Source organism: Ceratina calcarata, unplaced genomic scaffold (genome assembly GCF_001652005.2).
Source record: "Ceratina calcarata isolate Rehan_Ccalc_2016 unplaced genomic scaffold, ASM165200v1 scaffold71, whole genome shotgun sequence".
NCBI classification, from domain to species: domain Eukaryota; kingdom Metazoa; phylum Arthropoda; class Insecta; order Hymenoptera; family Apidae; genus Ceratina; species Ceratina calcarata.
The window spans coordinates 116185-139733 of NW_017178369.1; the positions used below are offsets into that span (position 1 = coordinate 116185).

Sequence of the window (23549 nt, forward strand, 5' to 3'; positions counted from 1 at the left end):
CCTCGAATCGGGACCGTTTATGCCTACCTGTGCCCGAGTTCCGTCTACGACACGATCAACCGTGCAATTGGGTTCCGCGTCTCTTCTTTGTGCCCCGCGTCCCATTACAAGTCTCGTCACCGCCGCTTTCTATTTTCGTTTAATCGAGTATTTTCCTCGAGCAAAGCGCCTGATAACCTCGCGACCCGGTTCTCGAAATTACTTTAGCCCGGAAAACCTCGATACGAGCTTCCACCGCGCTCTGTCTTTGCCATTTTCCCTGCGGTTACGCGGAAGCGACAGACGTCCACGTTTTGCTCCGAGAAATTGCTGTTCACGGGACGTGTGGCTTAAAAGAGACAATTAATTTTGCGCATCGCCGGCTTCTTCCCGGTCTCGGAGAAGTAATTACGAGCGACGTCGCGCGCGCTCCTTCCCCGTTCGATCTCCGCGAGACTTTCTCTCCCTTTGAGCTCGCCGATGTCCAAGTACTCGACGTCCGATACTTTTTAATGCATGAATCGATCGGACGTCGCTCGTGATTTCGTTTCGAACGCGATCGAGAGGTCGGAGGAGCCGCAAGGAATAAAAATGGTTTTCCATCAGTTCGGCCGGATTCAAAGGGTCGCATCGTCGTCGTCCGCGGTCGAGCAAAGGTGATCGAGCGGCGTCCCATGGGCGGTGGTGGTGGTGATCGTTCGTGGAACCATGAGACCAGCGAAACGATAATAACGGTCGATCGGTTCGGCGTGGTGTCGCGACACGGCAGCTAACGGACGATCGTTGAGAGAACGTCGAGTGCGCGGGACAGAGAAAATGTGCAGCAAGTGCAGCGAGTGTTGCCAAGGATCTAGACAGAGCGTGGACGGTAGCCCGACGCCAGGATCAGATTCCGAGACGTCAGGTATCCAAACATTTTCCCGTCAACATTTTTCGTCTTCGCAAAATTTCTCGCGGGATTACTTGCGCTCGTTCGTCCGGTTTCGGGCACTCCGCGTAAAAATCGGGTGAAATTTCAATTAAGCGCGAGCGTTCTTCTTCCGGTTCCGATTTCTGGTAACCTGGACGTGTTCTCCGCGAGAAGAAGAGAGAAGGTTCTACGTCCGCGTTGTCCCGGCGTAAGCTCGATCTCCGCGCGCCGTTCCGTGAGTACGATCAAAGCGAAGAAGAGATTCGCGACGAGACTCCTCGGCTCTTCTTTCGGCGCACGAGATAAGAGGCGAGGTCGTTTAGGCAACGGGGAAAATTGCGACGCGTCGGTATCGCAAACGAGGTTACGAGAGGGTCGAGAAAAAGCGACTAGCCTCGAGCCACGCCATTTCTCTCTCGCAGCCTCTTCCCCTCGTTTCGTAAATACACGCGGAGACCTTTCGCATCTCCCCGCAGGACTCGACTGTTGGGGAAATTTTTAACCCGCAAGGTCGAACACGCGTAGTCTGCTACTAAATTCCGTTGAACAATCGACTTTCCATCGAATCGTTATTCGGGACGGATGTTCGTCTCGCAGATCAGCGCTGCTCTACCCCCCGGAACGTGACGGTGAGAAATAGGTCGGCTTAAATTCGAGTTTGTACGTCCTCGCTCTCGCGTGGCTGAGAGAACGCGGAAGCAACGGGGTCGTGAGTCCTTAGAAATATACGGGCCGCGCGATGGAACCTTCGCTTCTGAAATATGCATAACGCGTGTGTGCACCTGAGCGCGCTGCTCTAGAGCAACGGCGAACTCGTCCGGAGTTTACGTCGGCTCTGCTCGAGCCGATCGTTGGTTCTCCACGATTTTTCTGATCGCGATCGCCGTAGCTCAGCTCGTCGACAAATGAACGTCGCAGGTCGCTTCTCTCTCTCTCGCACGATCACCCGTGAAAAACATTTCTCAGACTCATTCTCGCCTTCTCTCGCGTAGCTCCGATGCTAACAGATTCGTGTCTCGTTTTCTTGTTGCAGAGGAAGAGTGGAATTCGGATGGCAAGGGTCGACAGTCCAACGACACCGGTGAGTCGGTACTCCGCTTTGTCGGCCCCCTCGAAAGAACCGTTCTTCCCTCTCTCGTTGCTCTTCGAATCGTTTCCATTTCGAATCGGGCTCGAGAGGATTCGGACTACCGAGGCGACCCAGGTTCAAGTAGGCGCGCGTCACGAGCTTAACTTAACCCCTGGAATCGGCGAGGCGCCCGTCGGGTTTCCCCGGTTCGAGTTTCACCGGCGACCACGTTTCCCTTCCGGTCGTACCTCGGCGCGTGAAAACGATACGCCTGGGCCTTCCATCTCGTCAACTTCGCCCTTTCCTCTCCCATTACCAGCCTCCCTTCCCGCAGAGTCAGCTTCGTCCTACGCGCTTTTAATCGACCTTTCGGTGACACGCGCTCCTCGGGAATTCGCTGTTTACCACGAACGGCACGCAGCGTCCGCCGCGCGTGATCACCGCGCGAATCGTGGAGGCGTATCTAATGCGACGATCCAATAATCGAATCGAACGGCCCTAATTCCGGAAAGTGGATTCCGATGAGAGAACGAGACGGCCAACTTTCGTTCTCTCTTCACCCTTTCACGTCTGTCGTTTCTCCCTTTGAAATTTCTTTCGAGCCTGCTCGGATCACGGTTCAGCCGGATGTTTCAAAAGACGCCGGAAGCGGGATTAACCGACCGGGTGCGCGAGGTCTACTCGTGCAGAGGATTCTGAACCGTTCCCATTAACGCTATCTCCGCACGCGCTACCCAGTCTCGCCGGAACTTATCCACGGTTTCCGGGATTCCACCTCGTGAATTCGAGATTCGTTTCTTTTCGAGCGAACGCACGTACCCGGCCGGTGGTGACTCTTTCGTTTCGCGCCTGCACTTCGTCGGACTTCCTGGTTACCGACCCGTGATAGAACTGGAAGCGGCGTTTGCAGGGCTCGCGCCCCGTGAACAGGGGTTCGCTCCGTAAATAGAGAAGAATCGATCCCTCGATCGGTACACAACCCCACGTTTCGACGTGAAAACCCAGTTTTTTTTTTATTTATAAATTCACTTCCCCCGTGCGTCTCTGCCGTTTCGAGAATCGGAAGGGGATCGAGTCGAGTTACGAGGGTCGATGGGCTCTCCGATAAAACTGATCGATCGTTGGAGACAATGCGGTCGCATTCGTGTCGCAGGTTCATCGTCGACGGAGATCGTTATTCAGATTTATGACGGGATCGCATAGGTGGCAACGAGATGGCGTTCTGCGTGGGCGTCGAGGGCGTCGCGACGGTCGGCTCGTCGCGACGCCCTCGCCGCCGTCAGTGGACGCCGGTCGAAGCGGATCGCGTGTGCCAATCTTTCAAAACGCTCCGTCTCGCCACACCCTGCCGCGCCGGTTTGCGTTCGAAAAACGCGGTTCCTCGTTCCTGTGCGACTCCGGATCCTTCCTTCCCGCTCGAGCACGCCGGTCCTCGCGTCCACGAGTCGCGATCGCTCGTTCACGCCGGTACCCTACAGTCTCGGTCGTTCGCACCCCGTGTCACGATGCACTTGGACGTTGTGTATGATCGTCGGAAACGATGACGCGGTCGGGAAAGATGATTCGCGGTGTTCTCGGCGCGAGGGAAGGACTCTGGGATGCAGATCGAGGAGGGGAAGAGAGGGAGAACTCCTGATAAGAGAAGTAAGTGGGCTCGTATTCCTGGTGGCCGTAATTAATATTGGCAGAGGCGAATTCTGTCTTTCTCGCGTCGAACGGCGACGCTCGGCGGATCCTCCGACAACTAATATTGATTATAAAACCGTCGGAGGCGGCGTCGGCGGTGTGTCGGAGACGGCAGCAACGAGGATGCCTTCCTTTCGGCTCGGTTTTCCCTCCGACGGTAGCCGGCGGCGGCAGTAGCGAGCGTGACACGCGGCCAACGGTTCGTATTGGACGGTACGTGCGGTGAATCGCGTTTCTAGTTTCCCACCGCGTCCCGAGATGCGAGCGAGCGAGAGTTCCGGTCGGTGACGCGGACCGCGTGATCCCTTCGGCTCGTAAGTTTTCCCGACGGAACCCGCGGTAAGTGACCTCGCGTCGATTTCGCAATTTCTCCTCGGTTCGTTCGGGTGCAATCGATCATCGAGCGGAGCCAAGCGTTTCCTCGACGCAGCCTCCGACGGAAGGGAGAGAGCGAGACACGTGGTGGACGCGAGAGAAGGGACGATGGAACGGCGGCGCTGAACGGCGCACGCAATGGTGCACGCACGTGCCGCTGATCTCGCTTGAAAAGCGAATATGGATTTCTTTTTTCTCCCGACACGCGCTCGATTCAGGGTTTAGAACGGTGAAGAGCAGACTGCGCTCCACGTATGCGCGTCGGACGAATACGGAGGCACGCTCTCAGAGGGTGAAATTAAAAGTACGGTGAACGCACTGTAACCCAGACCCCTTTTCCCGATCGCTTTCTTCTCGGCTCGCCTTTGGCTCTCGCTCTCCATCTGCTTCTCGTCTCGTCTCTCTCTCGCTCTCGGCCGCGTTCTCTTCCTCCTCCACCGGTCGTCGTCCTTGGGAGTCGCTTTGGCGATCGAGATGTTCGAAACGCACAGCGAACGAGCGTGCGGTCCCGTTAGGCTAGCAACAATTACGGTTAATTAACGCGCGTCCCGACTGACCCGTGTGGGTTCGCTGAACGCGAATCGCCTCGCGCGAACCACGAGTAGCCACGGAGAGTCTTTGGCTCGAGAGAGCCTCGAGAGGACGAAAGGGTGGCAGGGAAAGGAGCCACTTTCGAGCGTATTTTTGGCCGACGATAATCGATATACGGCCTGCGAAGAGTTCGTCCACTTTTAACGAACGACGCGATCCGTTTTTTTTATCCGCCCCGGATCAAAGTTCGTTCCGTTCCATTTTCTCGGAAAGGGTCGACCTCCGTGCCTGGCTTCTCTCAAACAGAATTTCTATCGCGATACGACCGACCCCCGCAAAACGTACCGCGATCCCCCTTGGCAGAGGGTTCACCGTCGAGCGTTTTATGAACCGTTCGCGTTGCGTTCCACGATGATTACGTAGGCGTGCAACAGTTGAGGTCAAGGAACCAAAGTACGTGGTTCTCATCGATAGACTCATGTGCCCGCGAGATCGATCGAGAGCAATATTTTCTTATCTTCGAGAAACGTGCTCTCACCGGTGCTTCTATATTTGCGTTACCCACGATCGTAAATATGTGGTCGCACTATTTTCTTCGCGAGCTCTGCCCATCTCGCTCGCGCGAGAGGACCGTTGAACTTGTGAACGTAAACACAAGGAAAGGGGTTGCTCGGTTATTTCGGTCCTGCTTATCGCGACGAATTTATCCATCGTCCCCGATCACAAAAGGGAACGCGTGTCAATTTCCCCTATGGTCGAATCCTTTCGTCGCGAAGTTCGCGGAAATCGGACTCGTCCCGCTTATCCCATTAATCCCCGGCAGAGTGTTTGCGACTGCATTCGTCGGAATCTTATCTGCCGCTGGTTATCGAACGCGTCCCAACGTCAGATTAGATTTCTCGACGGACAGCGAGAGCCGGGCCGTGGTCGATTCGTCGGCCGAGTTTGCTCGCTCCCACTCAGAACACGCGGCATATTCTGAAAATAAACGCGTTCGAGAGATTGGCCGTGGTCGGCCAGTGGCGGTCGTCGCGTCGTATCGAGCGCACCGACGACGGTTTAATCGAGTCGGGATCATCGGTAGAGACGCCGTCATCGGTGATCGAGCGCGCGTCGCGTGTTGCACCGAACTGCGCTTCCGTTTCGTGATTTCGAAGCAACGAGAAGGGTCGGCGGAGGAAGATCAATTAGAAGGGTACGAGCGAATCGATTTTAGCCTCGCTCGCCTCGTTTAATTTCGGTCGCGCTTGTTTTACGCCCGAAGACGCGTCCAAGTGCTTTTAACGGATTTCGATACGCGACGTCGTCGTGACGACGCGCGGTGGTAATGGACTCGTGGGCCCGTCCCAGAAGATAAGTCGAACGACGTTTCAATTTCGATCGACGCGGCAGTCGAGAGAGAGGTAGTCGTCGGAGCGAGCGGCCGCTCGTCGTAACTCGGAATTTTTCACGGGCCACGAATACGGGTAGAGGAATTCGCTAGGCTCCCAGTTAATTGGACCGTTCCAGCTGCTCTCGAATCGGCGGCGCGGCGTCGAATCGAGCAGCCGGCCTGTTTCGGTCTCCGCGACCCAGTTTGTACGGCAGAGTCGCGTGCCATCCGAATTGCGAGCGCATAGATCACGCGTCGATCTCCGGCACGGAAATAGTCCCCGCCGGAGAACGTCCTCCAGGAACGCGTGTCGGTGCAGTAAATAGTCTCGTTGAGAGACCAACCGTGTCCTCGAGAGACCGCGCCTGGTTTCCCTCTTCGCGCGTCGTCCCTATTTCCGTTTACGCTCGTCGACGACGGAGAGAACGCGTAGAAAAATATTTGGTGGCTTCTGTTTCAGGTGGGTCCGGCAGGGGGGAGAGCGAGGCAGGCTCGAACGAGGTCCGGAGAGGCGGAAGCGGGGGTGGCGGCGTGGGTAGCATCGGGAGCGGTGCAGGAAGCGTGCTGGGGGTTGGCGGAAGCGGAAGCGGAAGCGTGGTCGGCGGGTCCGGCGGTAGAAGCGGATCCGGGGGTGGGGGCAGATCGAGGGACGAACCGAGGAGGCACACCCTCGGCGGCGATCACCAGCCCTCTCTGCATCATCAGCAGTTCAACGCGGCCCAGCAGTTGCACCCCCTTCATCCTCATCACCTGCCACCGCCCCACGGCCAATACGGCACGCCGCCCACGCGTCACACCACCATGGATCTCGAGGTGAATCTTCGCGACTCATACGTACCCCCTCTGTATACTCCGATTTCTCACTGTTTTTCAACCTGGGGAATGAATCCCGATACGAGCGAGCCAGGATGAGTCAACGGTCGCGCGCCTACCGTCGACTCACTCTGCGCACCTGAAACACGAACGTGTCTCTTTTCCATTTTTTCATCTTCTCCCCGTTTCTCGTCGCCCGATAGAACCGTAGGGGCTACGGAATACGATTCGAGTCTCGTGGATCGCGCACGGTCTGATCACGCGAACCAACCACTTCGGTTCGAGCCGTACCGGTTTTCTGTATCGCCGAGGCGCGTCGAAACCCGGCAAAATAGTGCCGTAATATTTGCCACACACGCATCAACATTATTATTATTATTACGTTATTACTGATACTGATTTTGCCGGTTTCCGACGTCTCGGTGACGCGCGGAACGGGCACGGATCGGTCCCGCTACGGACAGCGCCGATCCTTCGTTTAACGGATGTTCCGAGGTCAAGAACCGAGCGTACGTAACGAAGGGAAGAGGTTAATTAAGCCGCATCCACCTACGCCGTCCTCGTTTCGCTCGTAGCTGCCTTCCCACTTCGTCGAGTTCCGAGAACCGTGTTTTCGTCTATTTTCGCGCGCGAGATATGTAGAGCGGTCGCCCCTGCGAGTCACTCCCTCGATGGTACGCTCCACTTTGCAACGATATTTCGCTTGCGTGGCGTACACGTGGCCCTTGACCGTTGCACGTCGTCGTGCACCCCCTCACACGCCTTCTTCCTGCTCGTTTCTACTTCCCCCCACGATTTTCGTCTACACGTTTCCGCGTTAGCGATCGCCGTCCTCGAGCAGCCGGAAGCCGTTCGACGGGAGAAGAAAGAAGTCGACGATCGCGAGGGACGTCTACAGGACCGACCCGAGCAGCCGACCGGCCACGGGATCCGACACCGAAGTAATCGACGCGTCAGGCGCGCGTCCGATCGAACTGTCTCTTATTTTTTGAAAATTTCGAGTCGACCCTTTTTCTCTGCTCCATGCATATTATACGTATCACATCTAATTGGTTTACTCTGTGTGTGTGTGTGTTTCCGTGTGACCTGCCTAACGACGCCGCCCGACTAAGATGGGGACCAAGTCTCGGCAGAGGAAGGTAATTCCTTTTTTCATTTTCTCTGATCGTAAACCGCTTGAAACGTTTCGAATCTCGCACCGCAAGCATGCGTCCGTTTTTCGCTATTGTCGTTTTCGCGTATCTAACAGAACTCGGCGAGACGAGCGGTGGTGTTTGGCTGACAGACCCGGCGTTTGGTTGTTACAGTCGCCCCTTCCGCGCGGTTACCCGCCTCCCTCTTCGACGATGTTGTTCGACGACGACCCGGGCATCATGTCCGAGGTGGAGACGTCGAGCACCGGATTCCGACGGGGCGGTAAGCAAAGAAGCAGCCTCCCCGTCGTTCGGACCCCGAGCAAAACTCTGGAGCGACCACTAGGTAACTCTCGACCCGCACTAGCGTTAGGAGCGTCTTGCTGCTGCCTCGCTGCTCGATGCCCTTGTCGGACATTCCTGATGATGACGAAACGATGCGTTTCTGTGGACGATTCCTTAGGTCTAGTGTTCCTGCAGTATAGGAACGAGACGAAGCGGGCACTGCTACCAAACGAAATTACTAGTATAGACACCGTCAAGGCGCTATTCGTCAGGAGCTTTCCGAAGCAACTCACTATGGAATACCTAGACAGTCCTCACGTCAAGGTTTACATACACGATAGCAACAAGGACATGTTCTACGAACTCGAAGATCTCAGGTTCGTACACGAGCGAACTTCCGTTCCCGTCGGATACGTCGCGTATCTAGACCGCGGATTTTACACCTCGAAAAATCCACGGTCTACGTACGAGAGAGACAGAGATCCAAGGGAATTGGACCGATCGCCGATGAGATTCGGGACTGAAGCAAACGGTTTCGTTGCCGTTTCCAGGTCTCATCTGAGAGACATCAGAGACCGAAGCGTGTTGCGGCTGTTCGAGAGCAGCGACGGGGTCACGGGGATGCCTGGACCACTGGGGATACCGGGATCGGGGTTGCCGCCGCACTGGGAGGACCAGAGCTACTTCAGCGAGCCGGAGTTCGACAGCGAGTACCAGCATCAACACATTCACAAGAGCAAGGTATACAACGATTTTATTAGTTCACTCCTTCGCGACGAGGACAAAGCCGGATTTCTTTCACCCCGTAAACGTTAGATACTCGTACCGAGATCGGCTCGGGTGCGTCTCCCCGACTTCAGCCCTTAAAGTTCGTAATCGCAAAGCATCCGCTACTCTACGCAATAAATACGTCTCCGAACGTGCTCGATCGATTCCCCTTGGCACACGCGATCGACCCGTTCTTTCTTGAGATTCGTCGGGTTCCCTCCACGGCGCTTAGGAGAGATCCTGTGTCAGCGATAGCGATGGCCATAAATCTCATTGTCAGAACGCCTTGCACGATTGCGTTGCCGGCACGTGAACCGCGCCGGAGTACAATTTCTTAGGCACCGATCTCCATCCCATGATCAGGGCCTTCTCGAACGGCTCTTCGGCGCAACCGTCGCAGATGTCCATGATCATTTTCACCTCGGCTTCCGCGGGTTCCCTCTCGTCGTCCTTGTTCTCGTACTTGGGCAACTGCTGCCCGAAATTGATCAGGCCCGCGAAATAATTGTTGTCCAACGTCTGGGGAACGAACCCGTCGTCGACGATGAGTCCGTCGCCGATGTGCACCAGTCCCCTCTTTTTCTTCTCGGAGTCCCTCTTCTCCAGCTTCTTATCCTCCGAATCTTCGCTCGGCACGAACGTCACCTGAAACGTTCGAAAATAAAGATTCCCTTCCGAGTTTCGCACGATCACTGGCATACTTTGCCGTCGGAGGTCTGCTCGTCCAGCGCTCTGGTAACGACAGATTTCTCGATCGCGGTCTCCTCTGAATTCGATTCCTCGCCCTCGGGTTCAACGCCCAACGAATTCTTCTCCCTCTTGAAAAGATTGCGGTACGGCCCGTCCGCCAAATTCACCCCGGCACCCGTTATTCCGCTCGCCGTGGGCAATCCGACGGTAGGCTGGAGGTTGCCGAAGAACTGAGTAGATCGCAGGGGAAACGCGGCCGCGACGGCTTCGGGGTTCACGGGTGGGAGCGGTTGAGGCGGTGGATCGCGAGGAACGATCGCCGGGTGCCTGAGGGTAACGCCGTTCTGCATGATCTGCAGCGGTGATCCTGGGTTGATTTTCACCTGGAATCGACGCGGTGAGAGCCACGATTTCATAGCATAGTTTAAACCGCGGAGTGTACGCATTCGCGATTGAGGTATGCAGTTTACCCGGTGATTGATTTGACCGGCCGTGAGGAACGGATGTTGCGGTAAGGGTGGACCGGTAACCGGTGGGCGGCTGGTGGGTCTGGGCGTGTTGTTGCTCGTGTCGTGCTCGTAGTGGTGAACGTGGTGATGTTTGTGATCCTTGTGAGCCTTGCCCGCCGTGAGCGCCACGTCGTAGAGCTGTACCATGGTCACCTCGCCCAACAGACCACCGGAGCCTTGAACACGGCACGCTTTTCGTAGGATAAAAGTTGAAAACGAGAGAACGGTCGTTTACCTTTAGGGGCGCCTTCGCCTTCCAAAAAGCCGCCACCCAGCTGTCGTTGCTCCTGCCCCGTGATGGCTATCCCACCTCCTTTGATCACGTGTCCGACCAGCTGACCAGACAAAAGCGAACGAGCGACCAAATTAGGGTCACGCCGGATAAACTACCGCGAGCACCCGTTTCCGCGGATCGGGCAGAATCGATCTGCTCGCGGAAAATACGTGACGCGCTATCACCGATTAAATTCCTTTCGCCGCACATTCTCTCCTTCCATAAAACTTATCCGCTCGTCGCCCCGGGCGAAACGGTTAGCAGTCGACGACCCTTCGCGACGTTCGACCCGAAACCGATACAGCATCGCAGCGAAAAACTGGCGCGAAAACCCAAGCGACGATCTAGGCCACGACTTTCCCTTAGAGATAAACGACGACGCGTGTGTGCCAGTGGCCAGCGAGAGTTTCCGGAGGATTTGCATCGCGACAAACTGGAGAGAACGTTGCGCAAGCGGATAGAGAATCCTACGGAGAAATGTTAGAACCGGACGCGACTTCCTCCGAACGCTTCCAAATATCGCTTTCTATTCGATTTGATCGTCACGTTAAAACAGACTCGATATTATGGGTTGTGCAATTAATCCTGAATCGATGAGAATGGATTATCCTACTTTTCAAATCGACGCGTTCTTCCGTTCTAGCTAATTCCAATTCAGTTTTGCAACGTTTTCTAATCGTATGTATAAATTCTATCATTAATTCGCCGCGTCGAAGATTCGTATGCATCGGTGATGCGTATCTGAAATCGAGCGTAGCTTGGAAGATAAACGCGAAACGTGGCATTACTCTTGGATCGAATTCGCGCGTGATCTGGCACTCGGCACCGAGAAAGCCGGCCGGCCACTTTTCTAGGAATCGTTGACGCTTTCACGGCCGCGAATTTTCGCGACTCACCCTGTTGTTGAATCCGCGGCCGACGCGCTCGTCGTTAACCCAGATCTGCCATTCTCCCGTGCGCCCGTTCCAGCTCTGGCACGAGTGATACCACTTGTTCAATCGCAGCGGGTAATTCAATCTGTACAAGTTGTGCCCGTCGACGTTCATCATGAAGTAGGAGCTCCTCGCAGAGTTCGCCACCCAGGACAGGATCCCCCTCGGCTGGTCCCCGACTAGGAAACAGTCACGAGAGCTTCGATCAGAGCGAACCCCCGCCGACGGTCCCGGATAAATTGCGTCACGATTAGAACGCCTCGCGTGTTCGATCGAGACTCGCGTTTCCCAAGGGTTTCCTTTGGAATTCGACCGTCTCTCACGCTCGCCCCCTTGCCCGTTTTACTTTTCGCGAATCTTCGAGTCAGGCTCGATCGAGACTTTTACGTAAGAGCGTTGGCGTCAGCCCCGTTTTTCCTACTCCCTCGGATCTCGTTCCGAGGAAGCGTCCAAGTGCGTAACAATGCCGATTGTTTTTCGTTTTTTTTATATTCGACACGGTGATTCGGTTTGCTCGAAAGCCCGAGCAGAACTTTCGCTTTCTCGCGTTCGTGAACGGGGTAAAGAGAGGAAAAAAAGAGAGAATCGGGTGAAAGGGAAGAGAGCGCGAGGCTTACCTGCGTACGAGAAGAGCGGATGATCGTTGGTGTGATTGTAGAATTTGGCCCACATGCACAGGGTGAACTCCTTCATGTCCGGCAGCTCCGTCTTGTAGTGAACGTACTGCAAATCGAGAGCGAGAGCTGGTTTTGAAATCGGTGTTGATCGATCGCATCGTTTATGTAGATCAGAATTGCGCGAACGAGCCGAGTTTTTTTTTGCGCGGCAGCGATCGGAGAACGCGACGGCGCTGCCTTCATTTTTACGGCATCCGCTTTCTTTCCACTTCTCTTCTCACCTCCAGCGATTAGTTCCACGATTTTTCTGATACGATCCGCGCGTTGCGCAACCGAGTTTCTCCGGAGATTCGACCGTTCGACGAGAACAAGGTCTTTACCGTGATGTCCGCGTTGCGCAACACCGATCGGAGAACGAACACCGCGTCGCGTACTCCTCTCGCGATTTCGCGACGGCTCTGGGTGCACTTGAACGTGACACCACGTTCCTCGCGATCCTTCGACCGTGTCACCGCTGGCGACGCGATCGGTTCGACGCGTTCCTCCGCGCACTTCCGCGATCGGCCTCGATCGGTGCCGAGACGAGAAAACTCGGTCGACCGACGGTTCGCGTGCTATTCGCGTTTTCTCCGTGGAGTACTTTCGTTGCCGCGATTCGTGTCGTTCTGTTCGCCGGCTCTCCCGACGAGCCTTCGACCGTGACGGAGCGAAATCGGAGCAGGAAACGTCGTCCGACGAATCCTAAATTTTCTCGCGTGCCGGGTCGCGTTTCTCACCTCGAAGTACAGCTGCTGCTTCATCACTATCTTGTACAGGGCGCATCCGTCCTGATCGTGTTGCGCCAGCAACGGGGAAGCGTCGTACAGATATTCACCGTCCCCGTAAACAGAGCTTTCCTGGTGAAAAATGCTGGCTGCCGTCGGGAACGACGGTCTCCAAGCGTTGGAGATCGCCTGGACCGCGGTCCACGTGAGTAAACGGTACGCCAACGCGTAGATCTTCATGTCGACGACAGACGGTACTTCTTCTCCCCGAACGACCTGAAAACGAGCCGAGGATCGAAGCGTGACCGGTCAGGAAGTAGCTAGTTGGTTGTCAGTTGAACGCGTTTCGACGTTACATGAGCCGTGGCAGTTGCAAAATTCGCTGCCCGGTGAAACGATGAAAATCGACGTTTACTAAAGCCGAAGCACCGCGCCTCGTTAGTCCCGCGTCAATCAAAAAAGTTTATATAGTTTCGGGTTTAGTCCGCGTTATCGGTTCGCGGATTATCGGATAGCTAAATTAATTAAAATCGGGAAAGTCGTTCCGATAGTCGAGACAGTCGAAAGGCACGAGTTCGTCTCATCGATGGATCGTTGATTTTAACTTCGTTCACCCTTAGAAGGTGAATTTTATTCCTCGCATTCCACGAGTCCTCGTATTTTCTGAGGTAATTTTAATAAGCACGACTTTCAGTAAACCGAATCCACGGTGTTATCTGATAAGCGGCGACTTATCAGATAGGGGTCGCGTCCGGTGCGTGTGCGTTGTATCTGTTTGATTTATCTCGCCAAATAAAGAGATAAGGAGTCGTGGAATCGATGCGAGTAAAAGGTAAAACTCACCGAGAACCGATCACCGATGTGCTCGCAGCGATAGAGGGAGGTAGATCCTCGCGGTGTCGGAACAGAAAGGTAACTGTCCGCTCGTTCTGCTCGACGTACGCCTGGTAAACTCGTAAGAGGTGTGCACACCTTCTCCTACCCGAGTTTCGTTCGCCTTTTTCTACCTCTCTCCCTTTTTAACGAGAGCTGCCAGCCTCGGACATCCTACGATCCCGCCGCACAGGATGCGCGAGCTCTCTATCGCTTCCACCTCTCTGGGTCAGTTCCTATTTTTCGTTAGATCTCGCGAGGCTCGTTCGCCAGCCGGGAAGTTCGCTCGACTCATTTCCGAGGGGGGGTAATAATTTTTTCCATCGGATCGTCTGTGACTCGGATCAGAGGATCGGCTTTTAAAAGTAGATCGATCGAAGTAATTCTTGAACGCGCTCGCGGGACCGATCTGTCCACGTTCCAGTGGAGTTTTTTTTAATTACCCGTCGCCCGCGCGCTTTTCGAGCCGCCGCTACTTTCGTTTTCCACCGGCCGTTTTTTTCCTTGCCTGTCTCCTTTCTCTGCGTAGCGACACACGCGCGCTCTCTCGACTTCCGGTATCACAGAGCCGACGTCCGTCAACGTCGCGAGCTCGCGATTCTTTCGACGGCGAAAGTTTCGTCCTCGAATCGATAGGTCGGAGTTCGAGGCTCCGTGGCTGCTCGCTCTAATTTTCTCGCGGCGATTAGGATTCCGCGAACGATCTCGCGGCTACGTCGGCGTACCTTTCCAATGTAACTGGACCGGTTGCAACATTGGCACTGGTCACACGGCGGAGTCCGAGAAGAGAATTCTTGAGAAGGCGGCCGAAACCCGAGGGCATATCCGGACAGATCTCCGTCCGAATTTCGCAATTCCTTCCCTGACCGAACTTTCTCCCGACGAGATCTCGCGTCCCAACCATTTTTCATGTATCCACCACCACACCGAGCGCATCGTACGTTTCAAATTACTGCGCGAGGACTAACCGGAGTTACATGCCGTTCCTCTCCGAAGACGGAGAGGGTGACGTCATTTAGTTATCTAATCGACGACGTTGTAAAATTTTCGATCGACTCGTTTTTCTCAGACAATGCATGACGAATCGGTGGAAAAATCGAGGGGAACGCTAGCCGCTCGTTTTTAACCCAGATACGTCGTCGCGTTTAATTTTTTCTTTGAACGTTTCTGCGCTTTAACGAATGCGTTCCGTAATTATTGCGCAACCCTTTCTCGCGGTTATGTAAATCGAGATGCCATAGTCGGTGTCGATTTTCTCGATCCCCGTGTGCGTCTGATCCGCTTCCAACGAGGCGGAGCGAGTCTCTAGGAAGAAACGTATGAATTTCACGGTGACTTAGGCGTCTGATCGAGCGTCGCGTTCCAACGAACGTTAAAGGAATAACGTCGAGATGCCCGCGTTTAAGCACACCCTGTCAGCGTCACGTATTACGTCAACGAGTGTCTCCTCGTTTCCGCATGAATTAAAATGCTCCCGTCTATTTATCGAGTCGGGCGTATTCCCTCGACGCCCGTGCGTCCGCTACCCCGGAATTACGTGACCGAGGCCGTCGCGACGGGAGAGAACGCATGGTACCTGACCACGCGATTTTCGGTGAAAGCGAAAGCAATTCGGCAAACGTTTACTTCCGTTGCAACGGGACGGTCGATTCCTCGTCACGCGATCCTCGCCTCGGATCGTGTGGCAAGGTTCCTCGGTTTCAGGGTCGAAGTCGAAGCGGATCTATTTCTGATACGGTGAAAGTCTTCGAGGTGAAACAATTCCGTACCGTTACCCAACGACGCATCTCCCTCTCGGTACATCCCTGTTTGTCTCGAAACGCTTCCGAGTATTCGACGAACGGATCGTCGTGAACCGCTCGTTCAGTTTTTGCGACACGTTTTAAGACCAGCGAACGGGCATGCACATTCCTGAGAGACCGCGGAATTTCTCGGTAATAATTACAGTGATCGGAGGGGGACTGGATCGAATGAAATACAAACGATTCGATTCTCTTACTCATTTATTCTTAGACGTATCGCGATCGTTACAGAATTATCTTAATTAGTGCGGTCGTTCGTAACAGTGATTCATTGTTACGTCTGCGTCCGGCCGAGGGACGAACGCGGCGTGATGAAAAAAAGGTTCGCCCTATATGGGTTCGCGGAGGTAGAACGGAACGTAATAGCTCGTTCGCGCGTAACCCGTGAGAATAATTGCGAAACAGGTCGAACCGGTGCGCCACGGCGACTTGTAACGCATTGTGTGTCGAGTTCTACGCTAAAGGCGAAACTAGTGCGGTCGAACGTTCCGGGAGTAAATCGTATGAAACGACGGGTCGATTCTGCCGACGAAATCGGCGACGTGCTCTCCATGCTTCCTCGTCGCGCGTAAAAGGGCGCTCGACCGACCTTTTTTTTTACCTCGCCTCGACGTCGATCTGTCCTCGGTTTTGTAACGACCCACCGCAACGTTTGTTCTCCCCTCGAGTTTTTTCCGAGATTGCGGCAAGCCGTTACACGTCACGTCGTCGTCGCGGCACTGCGCCACATTTTTATCGGACCCCCAGGACACAATGCCTTTCTTCGACTAATCGCCCGGTTGATACAATTATCTAATGGTTGCTCAACGTCCCGTCGCCCGGCTGGTTCACCGATTTCGTCCGGCAGGCGTTCGTAAAAGGAACGTGAGCCTCGCGTCCATTCCATTTTCGAATCCGTTTGCGTTTTCGCGAGTCGCGAATTCGATCAGAGGCCCTCGGGCGTCGCTGGAAACATTCCGCACTCGTTGCCCACGTTCTTCAACAGAGCTCCGCCGAACACGCGAACGGGCGTCCTGGTCCAGGAGATCAGCATCAAAGATCCGCCGATGAACGGGCTGCCCCTTCCGATCTCGCAACGCACGTACGACAGTTTCACTAATTGCAGCCCCAGGGGTCGTTTCTCAAACTCGGTCCATTCGTTTCTTACGTCGTTACGCCAAGGATCTGCCTTTTGCCGGCTCGTTATCAAGAACAGGGGTAGGGACACGGCGTGGTCGGCGTAGCGACGCTCTCGAGCCTCTTTGGAAATCGGAAAAATTCTCGTCCCATATTCGACGTCGCGTTTCGTCGGAATCTTTGCGACGGTGTGACCCCAGAAAGGTGGGCCGAAATCATGCAGGGGTTCAAACGCGGAGGCCAGTAGCAAGTTGAAACCGAACACCGCACCCTCGATCCCGTCCTCGAGGCCTTTGTCGAAGTCGGTGTACTCCTGTCCCACCACGATGTCTCCTCCCTTCGGTATCGCGTGTCCGATTGTCTGAAAACGAGAGTCTCATCGTTAGAATGATTTGCGTAGAAACCCGTTGCTCGATCGAAGGCTCGGTTCGTACCTCGACGGAGGATCCGTGCGCCCACACGCGACCGTTGATCCACAGACCGTAGCGTCCAGTCTCGTTTTCCCAGCTGACGCAGAAGTGGTACCAGCGATTCTCGCGAATCTCGGTGACCGTCTCAAACACCCGCATTCCCCCGATCTCTAGATGGACGCTCCGTCCTCGCGGCGCGATCCACGCGCGCACCAATCGCTCCTTCTCGTCCTCTGTAAACAGGAAACGGAGCGTTTAACGCATCGTTTTTTTCTCGGCTCGTAAAAGCGAGCGAAATAGGAAAATAGAAATGCGTGCTCGGTCGACTCGAACACCATCGGTGAAAATGGTTTTCGTGACCACTTTCTTGGTTGCATAAACGCGCGATGCGTACCGTGTGGCGTTGCGGATTTCTGGGTTTATCGACTTACTCGAATAGGAGAACATCGAGTGAGGGTGAGTCAGGTCGTCGGACTGCAACCAGAGGCAGAAGGTGAACTCGGTGATCTCCGGTACCGGCAACTCCCATCGCAGAAACTGGAAACGTACCAATTATCCCTAAACGATCTCGCGGTGTCGACGGCACGATAGGTGGTGCACGCCTTAAACGAGCGGCTCCGCGTGCTAATGAACGACTATACGCGGACAGAATTGAGTAATTGCGTTCTCCGTAACCGATAATGCGGACAACGAACGAGCGCGTCGAAAGTAGGTAGACATTCATTGCCAATCCGGTGCGCTCGGAAAGAATTCAAGCGTTCTCGAAATCTTCGAATGCAAAAATTGTTTCTCTCACCTGAATGTATCCCTTCTGTGTGAACTGCACCTTGTGCATCGGAGTGGTTCGCGTTCCCCAGCAGGGAGACATCGCTAGGCCAAACAGAATCAAACGGACAAGGCCGACGCTGTACCACGATTTCTCCATGTCGATTCGTTCATCCCCTTTTTTGTCTCCGTCCTACCTTCCTTCCTTTTGCTTCTGCAAATTTCTCTTTGCGAGATCGAGAGTCCGCCGACGGGAGAAACGGAACGGAGCGAGTGTGGCGAGCACTCCGCGCGAGTAAACAACACTGAGCAAGGCCAGTGGCAATGCCGGTAAACCTGGCCAGCACGCGAACACGTTGTCGGTCGGTCGGTCGGTCGAAGAGGTAGGAGGTAGACCTTGCCTCTTGGCCACTCTTCCCGTTTGTCTTCGGCGATTTTTTTCCACTTATCGCCGCTTCCGCGAAATCCGCTTGGTACTCGTTGATCGTCCGACAGCGGCGATCAGGCAAATGACAGATCCGAGCACTGGCCTCGGTCGCCGAGATCGGGGTTCGATGGGGGGAGCACGATCAGAGAAGGAATCGAATCGACTGGCGAGAATCGTAATTGCCAGCCGTAATAGTCAATTCGATGATCGTTGCGCAAATCAGGTCACGTTAGATAATGCACCAGAATTTTAGTAGAGGCGAGACTTTTTAGACGATTTACGTCGAGCGTCCGCTTTCGAAATCGCCTTTCCACCGATCTGGGCGAGAAGCGATGATAAACATCGTTCGAAACTCGTTCCGAGAGCGGATGCGACACGTGCCCGACTTCGATCTCGAATCTCCATTCGTTGTTTTATAAGAGAGAAACGAGTTTGTAAAAATGGTTGAACAGCGACGATAAACGAACGCGAATTGTTTATGTAATTTGTTTTCCACGAGGTCCCGTGGGTCGAGGCGAGAGCCTCTTTATGAATCGTAAACTCTTCGCGAAATCGTCCTCGGTTTACCGCGTACGTGTACTACCTGCATGAGCAAAGTAAAAAACGAAAATGCGTCGCTGATCCGTATCGTTTTCATTGCCAGCGTCTGTTCTTTTCCGGTGTCGGCCGTTTTCTCTCGTTTTCACGGAATCTCGAATGTGAGGAATCCGCCGTCGATGTCTAATAAATAAGGATGCTCGCTTTCTAGTCGTCCTTATCGCGAGGCCGGTTCGTTATCCGAAATCGTATTTAATTCCGGTAGTATTTATCGTCGAATATCGTCCGACGCTTTCCCGACGTCTGAAATGGAAACGAACGAGAGCGTCGACGAAACGAGAGACTCTCGTAATAATCGGAGGATACGATTTTTGTTTCAGACTGCGAAGAACTCGAATTCGAACAGCGGATACTACGTGGGTGGAAGCAGCACGCTGCCCCGAGGAGGCCAGATGATGAGGGCGTACAGTCCCGCGGCGTCGTCGGTCGTCGGAGGGCCGACCGCGACTCCCACGCAGGCGAAACCTATCGCGACTCCAGGTAGACGAAAATCCTCTATCTCCTCGGTGTCGAACGGACGTAAGACGGCTTGGTTCGCGGCGAACGATATTTCTCTCGCTTCCATGCCTGTGCGGTGCTCTTTCTACGAATTAAAACCTGGTTCACGCGTCAGAGAGAGTACCGTAGTCGTCACCGATCCATGCTTGCACCACGTCCAGCGACGAACTCGCGCGTTCGTTCCTTGCAGCGGTCAGCTTCCGCGCCGTCGAGATGCGCCGGAGACTGACCGACCCCAATCGGAACCAACAATCTCCTTTGCTCGCTGCATTCTCCGCACGCTGTCGTGGCTCTCGACCCGGTCGAACTCCCGACCTCTCGTTGCATACTAATCCCTCCGCCCTCGCTTGCCACTAACGTAAAGTAATGAACGCTCGACCGTTCCCCTGCTCCCCTCGTTTATGAACGATACCCCAACTGCTTCTCGACCCTCGCGGACGCAAGCACGAATCCCTCTGTACCTGATACGATAACGCGCGTTCCATTTCGCGTCCTTGCTACGACGCGCTGTAAGAAGCGCGCGAGATATTCGGTCGTCGCGCACCGTCGCAGCAAGGAGGAAACGCGAAGAGTATCGCGGATCAGCCTGGGTACATTGGTTTTTGTTTGGTTTTTCCGGATGGTTGGATAGGAGGTGGCGGGGTGCCGCCGGCCAAGCCGCTTCGCAGCTACCAGTGCGGTAAGAGTCCCCTTGGAAGTCTCGGGGGCTCGGCTCGCTTCTCTAGAGACAGCTCGGTCTCCCTCTATAGTATAGCAGGTCAGTAGTACCCTTAAAACAACCCCCCGACGAACGTCGAACCGCCACTGCTCCCCCCGGACCGTCGATCCCGCTCGTCGATCGCGACCGGCTCTCTGCGTCTGCCCGATTCGTCCGCGATCTACCGCGCGTACTCGCCGCGTTCAAAGGTCGCGAGAAGAAAAGGAGGTCGAGGGTCTGCTCCGTCTCGGCGATGGGCACGTTTTTTTCGCACCAGGTCGCTTCACTACATCGAAGAGTGATCGAGAAAAATATTTTTTGCGGAAGGGGTCGTCGGGAATTCGCGACGAAACTCGGGCACGAGAGGCAAGGAACGGTTTGATTACGAAAGCGGTTTGGTCGCAGATCAATGGAATGGCTTCGAAGTTCCTGTTAGATTTAAGGATGTCAATCCCAAAAGTTTATGTACCTTAGAAAAACGCATTTCTTATAATTAAAAAGAAATCAGACGCTGGAAGAATAATGCTAATAGTAAATAGCTACGTGCTAAAAAGTATAGAGGGAAATATCCAATTAGTTACTGACGCTGGCGAAAAGTTTTATTATACAGAAGTTGTAGGCACTGACGGCCTCTACAAGAAAGATTCTATGCATTTTTTCTTCTAACTTCAATATTTAACGAGTTACGTATGATTATTTGGCGTTTTATTGATGTTCACAAAATCCGACCATCTCAGCGTCGAAACGGCGAACTTTTGGAAAAAAATTTCGTTTTTCCTCAATAACTTCTAAACCCTTAAAGATACGGAAAAATTGCATCAGACCTTTCTTGTAGAGGACGACGAGACCTACAATTTCCATATAAAATTTCTTCGCTAGCTCCAATAGTTTACGAGTTATTNGTTTGGAAGTTATTAGCAAAAAACGAAATTTTCGCAAAATTTGAAGGGGTACCCCTTGGAAAATCTCGAAAAAATTGAAAAATTTTTTTTTTTCATAATATCGTAAAATATCGAAATATATTCTAAAAAGCGTCAAAAATCGCGTGGCACGCCCCTCCCCGTGTGGCATACAGTGCATAGTAGAGTGCATCGTCGACCCTGATTGATTTACCGTACCCAATGTTTGACCGCAAAATTCGTAGAACTCGTTGACTTCCCGCACCGAGGAGGAATATACTAAAGACAAAAGTTGTATTTCTAGCTATCAGCTACAAATTACCGTCCGTGTTTCGGGCCCCGTTTGCTGTCCCAACGATTACACGGGGACTGCCACTCTTTAGTAACTATCTCCTCGGTGCACCCTGTAAGAAGCACGCTCGATACGACCCTCTATCTCTCTCTTTCTCTCTCTGCCTTTCATCGATGACAACGAATACGCGCGAAGCAGCGACCGTGGTCGAACTCGCGATCTAGAAATCATCTCGTAGCTCGATCGCTCGTTCGACGACGCAAGCACCACTAACCAATTCCGATTCTACAGATCGTCTGCACGGGGAAAGTGGGTATATGAGCAGTCCCGAGAGAGGCGGCGGTGTCGGCTCCGGATCCGGAAGATACCCCCCGGGTCCCTACAGCGCCGGAAGCAGCTACGAGGACCCGTACTACTCCCAGTACTCGGGCACCGTGACGCCCGTCATCGACGAGGAAGCCAGGTAACCGGAGATCCACGGCACGCTTTCGTTCCTTCGCTCAGCCGTTAGCTCGCCACGTGTGAAACTCCATCGTCCGCTTAACGAATAATTTTCAAATCCGTTGACGAACGAAAATACGATCTTCTTGCTGCACGTTTCACACGTTGCGACCTGACTCGCGCGATCGCGAACGCGGGGGTGGGAAAGAATAGTAGTCGGTCGAAACGTCGTCGCGACGATCGTCGGAGCTCGTGGATGGCTGATAGCGCGGATACGCGCGTCTCTGTTGTGGGTGGTGCAGCGATACGGAACTGTTGGAGGAATCGTACAGCCTTTACGGTGTGAAACCGCCAGGGCGTCCGCCGTCCGGTCCTCCGCGATCCCCGTTTCCTCCAGGAGCGCCACCCTTGCCACCCGGTGGTCAGAGCTACGACGCTACTCGGTACCCAGCTACCTTCTATTTTAATTAGACGTCCGCGATCGCCAGACCCGGTTCGCGTGTACGATCCTTTCCGGACGTGTTCTCCTCACCGAGGAGACGACGTCAACGGGGCGCGTCGACGCGTCGGGTCTGGTCGCGTTACGTGTACGAATGCGCTTGCGAATGCGTCGTCGTCCATAGATAGAGTCTCTGGTCAGCGTTAACGGGGAGATGGGAAAATACGTGGCCGATACGCTCCTCGACGAATTTGTCACGGGAGAACGGAGAATCGCGAAAGAGAAACGACCACGGAAAGTGAAAAGTGTGCTAGCCTCTCCCCCGTTCCCGTCACCTCTTCGGTTATTTATACCCCGCAAGCTTATACCGACCGCGGTGTACGAGTTCATCGATCGACGATTCCGTTGACCCGAGGGAGGTTCGCCTCGTTCCGCGGGCGGACCCGCGCGTCTCCTCTTTCTCCAGAGAACGAAGATCGGTACTCTCCCCGAAACGCTCGTGTCGCCACGTACAATGCATGCGTATGGCGAACGTCGATCAAGGACGTGCATGAATAACGGGAACGTATCATTTTTCGGGGATCGCGTTCGTCACGGGTATACGAGTATGTGTACGCGATACGCGCGGATCTATGGAATGTAGCATGCCGACCAGCGATCGTAGAGAGAATGTGTATCGAGCGCTTTTGTGTCTCAGGCGACGTAGGAACGCCGTTCAAACGTATTATAAATACCACGACGTCGTGCACGCGACGGTGATCGTCATCGTCGACCGATGTGTTGTATATACGTATAGTTATTTTTTATTTTTTTTTAATTAGTGTACGTGCATCTTACGTGGAACGCTTGTTCGAGATCGGTTTCAGTTCGACTATAGATTTAGCATTTTTTTTCTATTATTTGCGACCATCGAATATACGAGCACCGATCGACGCGGTCGCTGTTCTCTCGAGTCGTTGATACGCGATTGTTGGTTGCCACAGGATAAGAGTGGAGCACATGGAGAGGCAACTGGCGAACCTGACGGGGCTGGTCCAGAAGGCCCTGACCCACGCGCCGCACACGAGTCCGTCGCCCAGGGATTACTTGCAGGTTCCCGCGGGACGCGATCCCTACGCGAGAGGACCAGGTACGTTTCGACCTCTCTAACGACTGACGCTATTATTCGGGCAAATCGACTCATCGTTCTTCCTCGTCGATACGCGCTGTCCCCGGTCTCTGCTCTCTCGTCGACCATGCCAGCGTTCACGAATCCCAGAACGCTCGGGCGATACCGAAAACGAGATCCAACGTCGCGACGTGCCGTCGACGTCTCGCGCGTTTCCACGAGCGAGCGTTCTGAGAATCGTGAACGAACACGCGTACTCTCTCTCTCTCTCTCTCTCTCTCTTTCTCTCCACCGCCTGAACGGAACTCTGTCCCTTGGTTTCCGCGTAGAATTCTCTCTTCGCCCCATGTTGTCACGTTTGAGTTGATAGTCTCTTGAGTTTCGGCCACTCCGAATTCGCCTCGGCGAGGCTCGCGACTCGTCGACGCGAACGCGGCGTCTCCGATCGCATTTCGTTTACGTTTCGATCACGATCTTT

At 54.2% G+C, this 23549-nt stretch overlaps 3 protein-coding genes across 23 annotated transcripts in view; 1 reads left to right on the forward strand and 2 right to left on the reverse strand.

Annotated features, from left to right (window-relative positions):
* LOC108630185 (uncharacterized) overlaps positions 1-23549 on the forward strand; it is a 77833-nt gene that overhangs the window by 41886 nt on the left and 12398 nt on the right. For 13 of the 21 annotated variants that reach the window (XM_026817837.1, XM_026817851.1, XM_026817849.1 and 10 more), the window contains 11 exons: positions 1923-1970; positions 6383-6735; positions 7848-7874; positions 8043-8214; positions 8332-8530; positions 8705-8894; positions 19018-19177; positions 19806-19952; positions 21375-21546; positions 21815-21967; positions 22947-23092. In XM_026817837.1, coding sequence (XP_026673638.1) covers positions 1923-1970; positions 6383-6735; positions 7848-7874; positions 8043-8214; positions 8332-8530; positions 8705-8894; positions 19018-19177; positions 19806-19952; positions 21375-21546; positions 21815-21967; positions 22947-23092 — 1767 coding nt within the window. The remainder of the gene's footprint in view (positions 1-1922; positions 1971-6382; positions 6736-7847; positions 7875-8042; positions 8215-8331; positions 8531-8704; positions 8895-19017; positions 19178-19805; positions 19953-21374; positions 21547-21814; positions 21968-22946; positions 23093-23549) is intronic. The other 8 variants (XM_018033292.2, XM_026817839.1, XM_018033275.2 and 5 more) reach the window with 8 other exon arrangements.
* Positions 8881-13679, reverse strand: b6 (pentraxin-related protein b6). The gene is made up of 8 exons (XM_026817860.1): positions 13551-13679; positions 12720-12983; positions 11944-12049; positions 11291-11505; positions 10356-10455; positions 10082-10296; positions 9623-9994; positions 8881-9566 (listed from the first exon to the last, which is right to left on the reverse strand). Exons 2-8 carry the CDS (start codon positions 12945-12947, stop codon positions 9198-9200), a joined length of 1605 nt encoding a protein of 534 aa, XP_026673661.1. The 5' UTR covers positions 12948-12983; positions 13551-13679; the 3' UTR covers positions 8881-9197.
* LOC113464972 (adhesion G-protein coupled receptor D2) lies at positions 15566-18993 on the reverse strand. Its single transcript, XM_026817863.1, has 4 exons — positions 17705-18993; positions 17340-17445; positions 16933-17141; positions 15566-16859 (listed from the first exon to the last, which is right to left on the reverse strand). The coding sequence occupies exons 1-4, from the start codon at positions 17831-17833 to the stop codon at positions 16308-16310; spliced, it is 996 nt and encodes a 331-aa protein (XP_026673664.1). The 5' UTR covers positions 17834-18993; the 3' UTR covers positions 15566-16307.